We start from the raw sequence: 15,846 nt of genomic DNA, 5'->3' as shown, positions 1-15,846 counted from the left end.
TCAAACTGACTAACAGGGCTGCAGAAGTGAGACATTGTAAAACAGAAGACTGGTTCGAAGCTGTGACTCCCTCCACATCACTGAGGTCACCAGTTAGTCAGCAGAAGAGCCTGAGACTCAGAGACATCAGTGATAGACATTCTCACCTTCTGCTGCTTCTCTCTGCCATGGCATTTGTTCTGATAATCGATCTCTGATCTTGGCTTCTTTAGGAGAAAAAAAAGTCATCAAAATTTATGTCGACACCAAAGAGATAGTGTCTTTCACATGGGAACACTCACACACATATGAATTCACACAGACTGCGGCTGAGTGCTCAGAGCCAACCCATTGGGGTCCCAGCACAGAGGGGGAAGTGAATAACTATACCCCATCTCTAAACAAGAAGCTACCTCTGATCTACAACTGCTTGCAAAGGGGAAAATTAGTTTTCTCCAACAGAGTGTCACTGGGTATATAAACCATACTTAAGGGTGGGCTCCATGCGCAGTGGCAAACGGCCAACACAAAATGAACTCCATGTTTTTGTAGAATTTTTTTGTTTTTGTTTATGTCTTATATTGAGCGTTTTTTAAATCTTATTGGTCGTTTACTTGTATATTATAGTTTTTGATTTTGTATTTTCATAGGGTACGTGCATGTGTGTGTGTGTTTTCTTGTGCTTTTTGGTCATTATTTTTGGTCATTATTTTCCTTTTATTAAATTTTACCTATTAGTTTTGAAACGAAGAAAGAGAAAGAAAGTAAGAAAGAAGTTAAAAAACAAAGAAATGAAAAAGAAGAAGGAAAGGTATTTAGGAGGTGTGTGTGTGGGGGGGGAAATCTGTGAAGAAAAGGGAGAGAGGAAACGGTGATCAGAACCTATTACATGGATTTTCAATTTAAAAACTCGCTTCCATTAAATTCCGTGCAATACCTGCAGTGTCCTCTGAAAACCATTGTGTGGGTTTGTTTTCTGTCAACCTGACACAGGCTACGTTCACCTTCGAGGGGGAGCCTCAACTGAGAAAATGCCTCTAGACTGCAGGCAAGCCTGTTGACCCTTTTCCTAATTTGGGATTCATGCAGGAGGCCCCAGGCCACTATGGGTGGCGCCATCCCTAGGCTGCTGGTCCTAGGTTCTATAGAAAGCAGGCTGAGCAAGCCAGTGAGTAGCTGCATCACCTCCTGACCTCAAGGCTCTTCCTTTGTTTGAGTTCCTGCCCTGACTTCCTTGGATGGTGAATCTTGCAGAGGAAGTGTATGTTGAATAAACCCGTTCTTTAGTCCCTCCGGTGCCTTAGCTATGAATAAACCTAATTGTGTAAGTGAGAATATGCCTGAATGTGGTGTTGGATATTTTTAGAAACAACCAACCAGAACTGGCATAAACTTGGATTAGCTTCGCTTGTTCATGCGATGTGTCTATGTGTGTATGTCATGCGTACATGTGGGTGTATGTGCACAAGTGTGTGCAGGTGAACCCCAGAGAACAGCATGAAGTTTCTTACTTTATTGCTCTCCAGCTTACATTTGGGGACAGGGTTTCTCAGTGAACCTGGAGGTCACAGATTCAGTTATAGTGGCTGGTCAGCAAACTCCTGACATCCCCACACACCTCCCCTCCTGTCTCCCTCTCCCAAAGTACTAGGGTTTCAGGTTCCACACTGACCAGGTTTTTGCATGGGTGCAGAGGATCTAAACTTACATCCTACTGTTGGAGTAAGCATGTACACTGTAGGCATGCTTACAAAACAGGTGTGTTAGTCACTGAGCCATCTATCTCCCTACCCCATTTTCTAGCTTTATAACTTCATTAATTTCCACAGTGGTACTTGATTTAAACATGTTTACATCCTGTCTCTCATTTTTCAATTTTTCCCTTACATTTCTTGATTCAAGTTAAAAGTTGAGACATGTACTAATTATTTAATAGAAAGATTTGGTGGTAGAGGAGTATGGCCATTCTTTAGAGATAGCCTGGATTGTGTCCCCTTGACCCACTATCTCTGATGCATCTAAAGAGTTCATCTGTGGCAGAAAACAAGAATAAAACTGAGTTCTGATGAGGCGTGAGAGGCTAGAGAAAGACTCCCACTAATGAAGTTGTGCACTTACCCTCTCTCGGTGTCAGCCCTTTGGTTGATTTTCTTAAGGCTCCAGAAGGCTTGATTTCTTTACAGCATTGGGATTGAGGGGGGAAAAAATGTTTGAGAGAAATTCAGTGGCATGACCAGAATCTCTTCGGAGAACTGCAGATTTCTCCCAGCAGGAAGGAGATACAATCAGGGACTAAAGCATTGGAAATTCTTAGAAATGCCTAATCCAAGTGGCAACATGTTGATATCAAGGTATCAAGCACTTCTCAGCTACAACTCAATTCAAAAGCAAATTTAAAAGCAAAAGAAAGGCCTCAGCCTTTTCTTTCTAGGGGATAGATTAGATGGAGGATAAGTTCAATTTGATGATGAAGATTTTTGTCCTATTTAAGCATAAAAACTCATTGATGCTAGGTAGAAACCAATTACTTTAAATGGAAATATTTTGAGGACTTGAAGGAGTTGTTTCCTATTAAAGTCTCCAAAGTGTCCTTAAATGGTCTAACCCCGCCTTGGAGAGTGGAAATAACCATGCACTGACTGCAATACTTTATGTGAACTGATCACATAGAATGGGTCTTTCATGTACCAGAAGCAAGAGGTTGGTGGTTGGCCATACCTGTAATTCAAGCACCTGAAAGGATGAGGCAGGAGGATCATGTGTTTGAGGAGGATCATGTGACTAACTGGGGCTAAATGTCAAGCCCCTCGTGTAGAACAAAGAATTGAAAGCTAATCTAAGACTACACAGCCAACCAAGTGCTGTACATCGGCCTTTTCGTCTCTGATTGGTTTCAGTGTGATAAAATGATTGGCATATTAAGAACGTTCACGGGGCTGGGGATTTAGCTCAGTGGTAGAGCACTTGCCTAGGAAGTGCAAGGCCCTGGGTTCGGTCCCCAGCTCCGAAAAAAAGAACCAAAAAAAAAAAAAAGAGAGAGAGAGAGAGAACGTTCACTATATCAGAGGGAAGAAGGGAATAAGGACAAGAAATGAGGACACTCTCTGTGATGGTTTGTACATGCTTAGCCCAGGGAATGGCGTGATTAGAAGGTGTGGCCCTGTTGGAGTAGGCGTGTCACTGTGGGCATGGGCTATAGGACTCTTATCCTGGCTGTCTGGAAGCTAGTCTTCTGCTAGCAGCCTTCAGATGAAGATGTAGAACTCTCAGCTCCTCCTGTGTTGTGCCTGCCTGGATGCTGCCGTGTTCCCATCCTGATGATAATGGACTGAACCTCTGAACCTGTGAGCCAGCCCCAATTAAATGTTGTCCTTTATAAGACTTGCCTTGGTCATGGTACCTGTTCACAGCAGTAAAACCCTAACCAAGACACTCTCCCTCCTATACCTACAAGGTCACTTCCTCCTGAATCATTCAGGTGTCATTGTTTGACTTTACAAGTCACCGCTCTTCCTCCTTCACAGTCAACGCCATGACAGGTAAGACTCACCCTAGTGTTTGTCTTTTCCATTCACTTGGAGCTCTCAAAGCTCCTCCTCTGGAGTCTCACTTTCTCCTCTAAAACACAAATGGACACCGTAGAACTGCTGACTGCATTCCACCCATGTTCTCCATTTGGAGGAAGTCACCTATAATGAACCTGCATGCCTGCGTTCCTCCCACTGAGAACACTTCCAATCATTCTGACTCTGCTGTGTGTTCTAGATCAGAAAGCTAGACATGACAGGGTTGACTTGGAAAACTAGGGTAGCATTCCATGCACACACTGGCACAGACAAATGGTTTTTAAAAATAAATGTGACATCAGAGATAATTGTCATCTTAGAAAAGAAAGTATAATACACATACAAAGTAAGTGGAGTCTGGGGATAAATGGTAGAAGTCTCGTAAATCCTTAACCTTTATCTTTCTTCACTGCTCAGAAATTTTATTTAATGAGACTGCTTGGAATTTGATTTCTTTCAATATTAAGAAATTATCAATAACGAAGAGCTGATTTTCTCATTTGTCATTATCAGTCTAAAATCGTAAATTTGTCTCTTAAAAGCTAGCTTAGTTATTTACTATCAAATTAACCTACTACAAAAATTTTCAACATTCCATAGGAACAACAATACCAACCCACCAGAGCTCCCAGGGACTAAACCACCATCCAAAGTCTACATGGACAGACCCATAGCTCCAGCTGCATATGTAGCAGATGATGGCCTTGTTGGGCACCAATGGGAGGAGAAGCCCTTGGTCCTGCCAAGGTTGCACACCCCAATGCAGGGGAATGTCAGGGCAGGGAGGCGGGAAGGGGTGGGTGGTTGAGTAGGGGAACACCCTCATAGAAGAAGGGGGAGGGAGGAGGAGATAGGGGGTTTATAGATGGGAAATTGGAAAAGGGGATAATACTTGAAATGTAAATAAAAATATCCAATTTTTAAAAAGATGCCTATGCAAAGATAAACATATGAAATGTGACCAAGATTCCAAGAAGTGTCTTCTGTCATCCAAGGATGACAGTGGCCCATGGTTCCATTCTCAGAAACAAAGTACCTGTGGCCAATATACTTAGTCCGTACACTTCCTATGTAACTAGGTTGGGTCTCTTTCATTTCTATCTGTGAAGGTGGAGGCCACCTACCTCACACACTTCTCCTTATGGCATGAGGAAACAAGTTCCCAGAGGTTAAGCCAGTTGACTAGGTCACTGACATCATGATGGTGGCAGAGCCAATATTGAGGTACCAGTCTTCCCTGACCCTTACCCAGAGCTTGGCTCCGACCCTGGTGGAGAAAGGGGCTTCCTGATTAACAACAGAGGGAGTCAAACGATTCTAAGTGACCTGACTTGACGGAATCTTACCCTTTGCCATCTCTGTCCATCTGAGTGTTCATATAGATTAGACTTTCAAGACTCTGGGCTCTGGAGACAAAAAGAATTGCAATAAAACTGTGAGGATTGTGGGGTATCATGAAAGGTCACCTATAATAAACATTTTCCATGAATCGCTCATTTTCTCTCATTGAATGGAAGAGCAGAGATCATTCCCTGCAATTATGTCTGAACTAAGTATGCAGTGCCAGGAGAGCTCGCCCATCTGCTAGTGTGCTGGCCTGCCAGAGGCTGCGGCTCCCTTCCCACCCCCGTCACCATCTGAAGGATCAAGGCAGGAAGTCTGGGACACAGGCTGTCCAGCGCAACAGGGCCTCTTACCTTTTGTCTAACTGCTGTGCCTTCAGGTTTGCTCGGAAGAGGCCATCGAGACCTTGGTTTCTTTAAATATATGGATTTAAAAACCCTCATCAGTAACAATGACAGACATTTAACTATAAAAAACATATACCAGTTTACATGTAAAATAGAAGCTGCCCAGGAAAGATGAGCTTCTGGAAATTACTTTATTCCACACGAGCATTTTCCTGAATTCCAATTTAAATTACAGTAAGCCTGAGAGAAAATGCAACCAAAGGGGCGAGATGAGGAGGTGCAGGCCAGGATAAGTCTGCAGATACGCTGTTCAGACACATGAAATGTTTTCCTTTTTTCATTTCATTTTGTATTCTTTTTACACAATTTTGGTTTTGTATGTCTTTGTGTGTCAGAGCGCTCTGTCTGCCGGCATGTCTGTGTATCATGCGCACCCCTTGATTGCTGAAAATGTCAGAAGCCATGATGTGGGTGCTAGGAACCAAACCCAGGTCTGTTGAAGGAACAGCAAGTGCTCTTAACCACGGAGCCATTTCCACACTTCCTGTCTTCTTTCTTTATATTATTGGAATTAAAATACAATCACATATCATTTTCCTTTTACTCTCTGCAATCCCTCCCAGGTTCATGTCCTCCCACCCCTCTCTTGGATTCATGGCCTTTTTCTCAGATTCACCTTTTTTTGTCTCTTTCACTGCTGACATATATCTCAACATGAACGTGAGCTGGTATTTATAGAGCTATCTGTGATGCAGGATCATGATGTTTCAGGATCTCCTGAAAATGCCCCGCAACACTGGCTTCACCTCCCCGTGTGGCTTGTCGATCAATGTTGTGATGCCGTTGACCAGACATTTTCTGTTGTTCCCCTGGTTGCTCCACAGCTTATGCTCTCTGAGGTCGCCATATCCGTTCGCTCCCACCTGCCTCTATGACTCGAGGTAAAGGTGAGGAGCCTGAAGAGCAGCAAATCTAGGTGACTTGCTGTTCCCAAAGCAGTATATGAGGACCTTGTTTCATAGCCTTAGAGGAAGGAAACCAGTGGGCACATCCTCTCTGGTATCTGCTGACCCTTTCTATCTCTGTCACTCATTTGTTTCTCCTAGACTATTTTGTTTTGCAATTGCAAGTGATTCAAAACGGGAGATGATAATAATAACAAAGAGGTTAGTGGGTTTTTAAGTGGCTAAAAAAGTATTCATCAATCAAGTCAAAGTGTATATGTGTATGTGTGCATGCGTGCGTGTGTGTGTGTGTGTGTGTGTGTGTGTGTTAAGATACCAGAAATGTGGTATCTGTATAAACACACAACTACCTTAAATTTCATGGAATATGAAAATCAAAGATACTTAGTTATTAGTACTTCAAGACTTTCATAACTTCAGTTATTTATCTGCAAACCTTTTATCCAAGATTGGCGAGATACTAATGACTAATCAGATAAGTCCGTCCTCCTACCCTAAAACCAGAACATTGTTTTTAATTCTAAAAGATGATGCAAGAAGTCACAATGCTCAATTTAACAATAAAAAACGAGCAGCAGACCTTTATAAACCTCACCTGTTCAAGCTTTTGTTCATTCTGATGAGATTATCCAGTTCTTCACTTTGGGAAGGGAAGACAGAATCTAACATTAGTCGGAAAGCATTCTCAGATTCACCTTAAAATAACTGCGAGTACTCAGAAATAGAATGCATGCCTCCACGTTATCTGTGGAACTCTACTCATCCTTCAAGGCGTTGCTGACACCAGGCGGCCAAGACACCTTTCCTGACTGTCAGCTGAAGCCTCCCCTACGGTAGGACCTCTTGCAGTACGTGGGCTTCGTGTCTGCTCTGTGGGACTCTCCTACACAGTATATTAAATGATAGCAACTGTCTGCTTGCTGGCTGTTAAGCTTCCTTCCCACACACATTACTTAAAATTCTACAATGCATCCTGCCCATCTTTAACACATTGCCCTTAGGTAGCTATTAATACTCACTTTTAACTGAATCAACAAGTACGGGTCCGCTGGCTAATTATAGATCCTATTCTCACACAACGAAGCTGCCCAGAAAGTAACTGTTCCTCCACTCTACTACAAGTTCATAGTAGGTCAAGTAAACTTGCAAGCCTGCTTCCATATTTGAGAACTGCAAAGCCCCTTTCTGGCAGCCTTCTCTGGAGCGACCTATTTAAGTTAAGCTTATGGGTTAGTGAATTTCTCTTAAACCATGGACTCAGCTTTCCTCAGAGGGGTGCTCCCTGGGAGCGTCCTCTGTTGCTTCCTCCCATGTGCTCACCACAGCATGCCTTCTCCCAGGTGTTCTTTCCTCCTTCCCTTCCTCTCTGTCTTTCCCATACACTGGTTCCGTCCATGTATCTTGGTTCTCTCTTCTTGATGCTCTAAATCATATGTGTCTCCAGCTTTTTTCTTAACATCTTGTTGAGTTGAGTGTCCTGGTGTTGACTAGGACGCCAGTCTTTACACCCTCCAGCTTCTAAGGCTACGACATCTACCCTGCCACTTAAAGAGCTCCATGACTCATTGGCGACCTGAGTGAATTTCTGCAGCTCATGTTGACCCAATTGCCCCATAGGCAAAATAATAAGAATATTCATGCTCGTCATTGAAAAGAACCGATAAGTTAATAGACACTTCAGAGCATAATGCCTAAAATGTAAATCCTCACCTGGTCTTCACCATGATACCAAACAGCCTTGCCAATATCTTTCATGGAGCGCACGCTCTCTCTGTTTACCTTTTTCGATTGAATTTATTAATATCAAGGCACTGTCTCCACGTCAGAGAGATACAGTGGATGAGTCCGTTCTGTGCAGTGAAGATGCCAGGCGAACCACTATTGCCAGAAGCACTGTCTCTAGGACAGGCCTCTCAGAAACCCTGTGTGTTCAGATCATCTCCAATACATAGATGACTCATTTAAAGAAACATTATACATTTAATGATAGAACTGAAGGTTGAGAATAAACACTGAAATGTTCACAAAACAGTTCCTGGCCCCTACTGAAAAGGAAAAGGAATAATGTTCTACCATAATGGGGAAAAAAAAAAAAACCAACAGCCCAGTGTTCAAACATGCTGTGCTGTTGCTGTCTCTTGTTTAAAATGCTACCTGATATGCAGAGGCTGGTTAAAAATTTGTTTCCACCCCAGGGGAAAAAGCAATTGTAAGAATCCTGTACATTTTAATCCCAGACCTTAGTGACTGGCATGAGACACAATGATGAGATTTTTTTTCAGGACTCAAGTTCCCCGTTGTTTATCACAAGAAAATTAGCATAAACCACGAGAAAGATGCTCTGTGCTAAATTAAACACCGGGGAGATGGCGTTCTGAATAAAAAACCCGAGCTCTGAAAATGGCTGTAAATTGATAAAAAGCTTCAGATATTAAGTTTCACCATTTTCTTTGCAACAAATTAAGTGCCCTGAATCAGATAGCAATCCCACTCTATTCCACAAGGAGCAGCTGGGAGAAGGAGGCTCTTTCTTTCAATCTCCCTTTAGACAGCCTGGAAAACATTACTCTGGTCCACGAGAAAGCAGCAACTCTCTCTGATGTGTTTGTCTCAGTGAGCTCTGTGCCTATGGCTGGGGATCAGGAGCAGGAAAGCCAGCCAGCTTTCTGGGCTCCCTGTGTGGAGTGACTCACACAATGTCATTGCTCCTCATCGTCCTTCACATGGCTTTCCTTCAAGTATCCCAATCTCCAACTGAAAACTTGTTCCCCTGTCATTAAAAACAAACTACTACCCTGGGCATGGCTGAGCAAGCCAGTGACCCAGGTATTCAGAAAGTTAATACTAAAAAGGATCACAGAGTGAGTTCAAGTCACGACTGGGAAACTTAAAGAGGCTCTGTCTTGAAAACAAAATGGAAAAAGAAGCTGAGGAAACCTCCATGAAGGATCACTTTCTTGTCAAGTCTGAGGCCTAGGCTTAAGCCCCAGTTCTGAAGAGCGTACCTCGAAGTAAATTCATAGTGTCAGAAATACAGGATCTTACATGGGAGAAAAAAATCAAACTTGAACATGAAACATGAAGATCCTCTCTAGTCTCCTTCTAAGTCAAAGCCCTTATGACCTACACAGAAAACAGAGTCATTTCTTCATCTGGTCAAGTAATGGTATTTGTTGAGAGAGGGTCTCACTCTGTAGTCCAAGCTGGCCTTGTTTCTGAGCCTCTCAAGTGTTGGCAAGTATGTGCAGCTTGTCCAACCTCTTATTCTTTGTTTGCTTTGGTTTTTAGTGAGATGCACTCTAGTAAATTCTTAGAATTGCTTAATTACATTAAACAAGGAAAAACTTTCCAGGTTTGGGATTAAAACAATGAAATATCTGTACCCAGGATTTTGACATATTACCCCTTTGGACAAAGCTGTTTGTTAATTTATAGATGATCTCTGGTGACTAAGTCAAAGTATCTGCCCTGAAGATGACGATGACAGGGATGAGGGTGAGATTGAAGAGAAGATGGCATGTTTATACAGACAACAAAAGTGTGATTAGGCACTGGGCAGTAGAAATAGCTAGGCTCTGGTCACTGAGGCAGGAAGAGTGGTACTTCACTGGGTCATACAAGGAAGACCTCACAGGGCATGGTTTGTGACCTGGATCTTGAAAAATGGTAGATGGGTATGGTGGCACCAGGACTGGTAAAGACCTCTGTGCAGAAGGGATGGCAGACACAAGTGTATCTAGAAACCACTACTCAAAGACTACACACGGACAGACCCATGGCTCCAGCTGCATATGTAGCAGAGGATGACCTTCTTGGGCACCAATGGGAGGAGAAGCCTTTGGTCCTACCAAGGCTGGAACCCCCAATGTAGGGGAATATCAGGACAGAAGGAGGTGGTTAGGGAGGGGAACACCCTTATAGAAGAAGGGAAGGAGGATAGGATAGGGGGCTTATGGCTGGGAAACCAGGAAAGGGAATAACATTTGAGATGTAAATAAAAAATATCCAATAAAAAATCCAATTAAAAAAATAAATCATAGAAAGGAAAAGGTCTATGCTGGTGTCAAATATGGGATAAATATGTGGGTGGAGTTGGAAACGATTCTGGAACCAAATTGTTCTTGATCTAGGTTAGCAAACAGTCATATGTAACTATAGCATGTATTTACACGTGGGAGCCGTGGCTGGTATTTACAGGAAACTATGTGGCATCCAGCGGCATAAATGGGTCAATAGAACAGGAGACTAATGAAGTGTAAGTATAGGCATGCTAGTCTCTCATCCTGGACTCAGTGAGGCCTTGAATAGGCCCTTGTGTGCAGGAGACGTTGTAGACTTTTAGGTTACACATACCTATGCGACATAGAGGGGAAAGGGATGGAGGAGCCATGAATGCGTTTAGAAGGTCAAGCCTGCAGGGGTGGAAGGACAGACGTAGAAAATAGCACATCTGTGAAGAAAGGTGAACATGGTCCCAGGACATTTGAAATGGAGTTGCTAAGGGCAAAAATCAGTGGATATCTAGGCTACCCATGAAAACACAGAACTGGAGGGATGGTTGAGATCTGAGGTCACAGGGATGAATAGACTCAGAGGAAGGTCAAGAAGGGCGTCAGTCCATGCCAGCACCACCCACTCAGCGTGGTACTTACAGAGAGACGCTGAGAGGTCTTTCTTCTTAGTGGTATACCAAACAGCACTGGATTTTGGCTCATATTTAGAAATTACAGAGGCACTGACTAGCTTTTAGACCACAAAGAAGACGGTGAAAAACTAGGCTGAGAGCTCTTGAAACCTCACCCCTTGTCAGTTTTCTGAAGTGCAGCTGCCACCCTGATGATGTCATCAAGATCCTCGGTCCTTCAGTGAACAGAAAGAGAAGCAGGTCAGTGGGCTGAAGCTTGACTGCTGGGCTAAACTTCCTAGAATTTAATAAGTTGACCCCATTGTCTCCATGCATGGTGAACACAGACACTAGCATCCTTCCTTACCCCTGAGGTCTCCATGCACACAGGCACTAGCACCCTTCTCTGCCACTGCCACATGCAGCACAATGTGAGAGGTGACAAGTTTTATAAAAATTTGTAAGGACAGGGGAGTCAGACTCCCTCCAAGTGTAAGGTATGTGTGTCATCTATGCCTCAACCCAGGACTCTTCTGAAAGTCAAAGGGATGACACAAGAGAAATTGGATTCTTTGGAATAGCTCTTTTTTTTCCACTGAAAATTGGCTTGTTATAGTGATGAAACTATAAAACTCTGAAATACCAATGTTATATTTTTTTGGGCTTTTTTTAAAAGTAAAACAGTTTCTGGGCTGTAGAAATGGCTCAGCCATTAAAGGCTAGACAGTAATACCAGCAGCATTAGAACAGTTTCTTAAATTTTTTGGAGATCATAATATAATGACACCATCTCCCCTCTTCTTCCTTCCCCCCAAACCATACACACACACACACACACACACACACACACACACACACTTTTTCAGATTCATGACCTCTTTCATTAATTGTACATTAAGCACGAACGACTCAGTCTTTATAATGTCGCTTGCATGCATACCTTTAAGGCTGACTGTTTAGATAACCAATTAGAATGCTCTTCCCCATGGAAGACTAGTTCTACACTCAGCATTCCATACGTAGCCCTGACTGTCCTAAAAATCACGATGTTCAGCAGAATAGCCTCAAAATTGCAATAATCCTCTTGTTTCTGCCTCCTAAGGCCTGGGGTTACAGGCGTGTGCCACCATGCATGGCTTTTAAAAGTATTTCTAAAAGCTATTATTTTTCCTAAATGATGAAGGAGAAACACAAACATATCCGGAATGAATGCTAAACTAGGTAAGATGTACAAAACAGATGTGAATCAGGACCGTGGTGGGGAGAGCAGAGACTTAGGAAATGCTTCCTTCCCCGGATTAATCAGCTGGGTATGTGAACCTTTCCTGATGCTGCAGGAGAGGCTGAGCGTCTTCTACAGCTGGAACCGATAGAAAGCTTCTGAGTCATAAGCTCAGCTAAGCAAAATACCTCCCCTCACTCACTCTCACTCACACAGCGGTAGTGTCCTAGATTTTGAGGCAATTACAGGGAACACAGAGATAAGCAAGCTTCCTCTCTTCAAGGCTTTCCTCCCAGACTGTCCGTGTGTTCAGACAATTCTGGATTTGCGATGAAAATCTTGTGCAAATTTAAAGAGCAAGAACCTACAGAAACACGTGTTACCAAGCCGGGCATGGGGCCTCACTTGAATACCAGTGCTCTGAGGGCAGAGGCTGATGGATCTCTTTAGAACTGATGCTGGCCCTGTGTACAGAGCAAGTTCTAGGCCAGCTAGGGCAAGACAGTGAAAGCTTGCCTCACAAATGAACAAACGAAGAAACACACAAACAAACTGTCTAGTCATTAAAGCTAAAGTTGGCGAGAAAACTGGTGTTATCTAATTTATCATTTTAAAGCACTCCGACAAAGCACGTTTTAGCGTTGGCACAACCGTGTGCACGCAGACAGAGGTCTGTACCTTATATTCCTCGCAGCATGTCTGTCAGCTTCTCCGCATGCCCCTGCTGTGGCCATGTGCATCTGCCTAGTTTTTAAACATAATGCCTGTTAGGTAAGAAACTCCTCCATGTCAAATTCATATGTATGAGATGACATTTGTGTTTAGAACTATATATTATATTGTTTGACAAAAACCCAACCTTAGCTTCTTGTATTGGCTAAAATTCAACCATTCCCCCTTTTCGAAGGTCTAAAAAGTACAAGGTGCAAATTTTACAATATCAACTTCTCTTCCCGAGTTTTAAACCTCAAGGTGCATCTAGTCATATCTGATCTAGACACTGTTCGCTCTGTTTCCACCCATCAGAATATTTGTCCTCACCTCTATCAGATAACAATGTAGCATCTTAAATAGCAAGAATATTTTTTGTCATTTTCAGGCACGAGCATAACATTTTTTTAGAGACTTATTTCATATGAATACTTCCAAGAAATGCATTTACTCGAGGAAGACCAGCCATAGTCTACATTTCAAATACTTCTACCATACCAAGAAGGGCCGTGTTAGAGTGGAAGCAGCAAATTGTACTGTGCTGGGTTGTAAGAATTTGTAAGACTTCTTCCTTCCTCAGACTGCGGTTGACCTACTTAGACATTCTTGCTTATTCTCACGAGCTATATTCAACCATTTTTGTTCTCCTGAGGACATGTGTTAATTACATAGGAAACACTTCCCTTTCATATCTGTTCATTAAAATCACCATGCTGTGATTAAAGCAATCAGGGTTTTTAAAACAGGCAAGTTATCCCAATTTTATTTTTTGGATCATTAGTGGAAGAAAGAAATGAGAATAGTAAAAACTGACTTGACCAGTTCCTGTGGAATTCAGCTTTTTCTGAACATAATCATGTGCAGCCCTCTAGTGTCAATGGTTTTGGATGAGAGTTTAAGTGATACAAGGACATCTTATTTTAGTTTCTGTTTTTTTTTTTAAAAAATCTATTCTAATTATGACTTTATGCTGTAAGACCGAGAGGACAGTCAGGTAAGACAGGAAGCTTGAGAGATTGCTCTTATGAGACAATTATAATCATTGCAGAAATGAAAAGTTATAAAACTAATCCATATCATTAATTAGTTCAGTGAAAAACTATTCTCCCGACTCATTAAAGCAATATCCTAAGGACAAATTTTCAGAAATCCGGGATCTTACGGGTAGAAGTTCAGCTCTGGAGTTTTACCTCCAAAGGAAGAATGAACACACAGTGCCACACATCCATGTCCCTTGGTCAGGCTCTCTAGCAGCCCATCCTCTCTTTAAAAAAAATGCTTTTATAATTGTGACTTATGGATAATAGTTCTGTATTTACAAAATAATAGTTCTGTGTCATACATAGTATCAAAAATCCCTCTCGAGAGGCAACAATACAAAAGAACCAAAGTAGGCATTCAAGCAGATCCCAATGTCTCAGTCTCCACTGAGACACGGGGTCTTAATCTCTCAATACTGATGAAAAAAATGGGACGTCCATCTCTGACAAATGGTTCAAGGGACACAGAGTAAGACTGTCACACTTCTGAATTGGCTTTTAAGCATTAATTATAAAGTTTCAGAAGTTCAAGGTAGAAAAGAAAGCGTGTCTTTCTTGACATAGAGGTAAGTTATTTGGAATAGTCTTTAAAATTTTTTGATAGTTTTGAAATAAATAAAAAATACTTATTTAAAAAAAAGTCAAGAATGCGCCTAAAGGTGTTTCTAGTATAACTGAGGACTTGACTGGTAATACAAAATTGTAAGACTATCCCTTATTAAAATATGTAGCTCTCAATGGGAAACTTAATTACAAGGAAACGGAGAGGAAATACATCCTTATATGTAGATTTAATAGACACAAAATATATTTAAAATACATTCTTATATGTAGATTTAATAGACATAAAATATGTAGAATATATGCATTTATATCGAGTGCTAATATATAAGAAACCCTCACATAAACACTTCCAGCTCTACTTGTCTATGACTATTTCAGAGGTAAAGCTGCAAAAGGCATGGAACAGCCATCTATTCTAAAGCAAAAGTAATTTATACATGTGCACTGACAGAGCTGTAAGTTCTTTAGTCTCGTATTAGTGAACGCACAGAGAGTATAGCCACGCTTTCCTCAAAGCTGGTCACAATCTTTTACTCCCGTTTCCCTTCGACATCCTGGCAAGACATTCAGAAGGGCAAGTTCTTACCTATGACTCTGCCTCAGTTGTTTGGGAGAAGCAATGGGAGAACAGGGCTTTGGAGGTAGTGGAGGGTGAAGAGGCGGGTCCCTTTGAAACAGAAAACAGCAGCTCATTAAACTGTGGAAACTGCATGCATTGTAATATCTAGGAACCAAAGCACGTTTATCATGGGAATGTCTCTGGGCTCATGACCCCCGTGTGTGTGGAACCTGACAGTCAGAGGCCACAGAGCACAGACTCTAAAGAAGTCTTATTTTGCAAGTGGGTGTTTTAAAAGTCCATTTGCCCGGGCTGTGAGAACCCTTGCCATCTGTAACTACAGCACGCCCTTTGGTCGGCTCAGCACTTTACCAGTACGTTCGGCCAGATGTGGCACTTTGAGTCATCACACGAGCACCATGAAGGGTTCCCTGGCATTACATATAGCTTCTTTAGGGATGATGCCAACTCACGGGCTGCTGTAGAAGCAGCAAGAAGGTTTCTCAAATTTCAGTTCTCAAAGAAACGTTGGTCTAGAGGCTACTAACTAGTGCTTGACTTAAATATTATCAGCACGTAACACCTCAGTGCTGGCAAAATATGAAATATGACATTAGCCAACTTTCAATGAGGCACCAAGGTCAGCCCCAAAGAGCAACATGATTAAGTGACAAGGGAACTGGAAATGGGCAAGTATGTTTATGTGTGAATAAAGTCAGCTCTTCCTGAAGTCATATCACTCTCTGGCTTTCCCGCCTCCCACCATTGCCACTTCAGTTTTCCCAATGCTACCGACTCTGAGCTCTGTACCTAGAGAAAAGCTCTTCGCAATCTGATCCCCTAATCTCTGCAGCCTGCTAAGTAGATATGCACTCAGGATAAGACTCTCTGCATAGACAACCTTATCCCGCGTCTTCATCTGTAA

General features: G+C 42.3%; 1 protein-coding gene across 4 annotated transcripts in view; it reads right to left on the bottom strand.

The window, feature by feature from the left end:
- Scel (sciellin) overlaps nt 1-15,846 on the bottom strand; it is a 116,395-nt gene that overhangs the window by 42,698 nt on the left and 57,851 nt on the right. For all 4 annotated transcript variants that reach the window (NM_001431587.1, NM_001431588.1, NM_001108388.1 and 1 more), the window contains 8 exon segments: nt 147-206; nt 2,098-2,154; nt 4,892-4,951; nt 5,243-5,302; nt 6,797-6,841; nt 11,002-11,061; nt 12,726-12,791; nt 14,949-15,029. In NM_001431587.1, the coding sequence (NP_001418516.1) occupies nt 147-206; nt 2,098-2,154; nt 4,892-4,951; nt 5,243-5,302; nt 6,797-6,841; nt 11,002-11,061; nt 12,726-12,791; nt 14,949-15,029 (489 nt within the window).

The sequence above is a fragment of the Rattus norvegicus genome, chromosome 15 (assembly GCF_021556685.1).
Source record: "Rattus norvegicus strain SHRSP/BbbUtx chromosome 15, alternate assembly SHRSP_T2T, whole genome shotgun sequence".
In the NCBI taxonomy this organism is placed as follows: Eukaryota; Metazoa; Chordata; class Mammalia; order Rodentia; family Muridae; genus Rattus; species Rattus norvegicus.
Note: the sequence above shows the minus strand (reverse complement) of the source record. Positions and strands in the feature narration are given on the sequence as shown.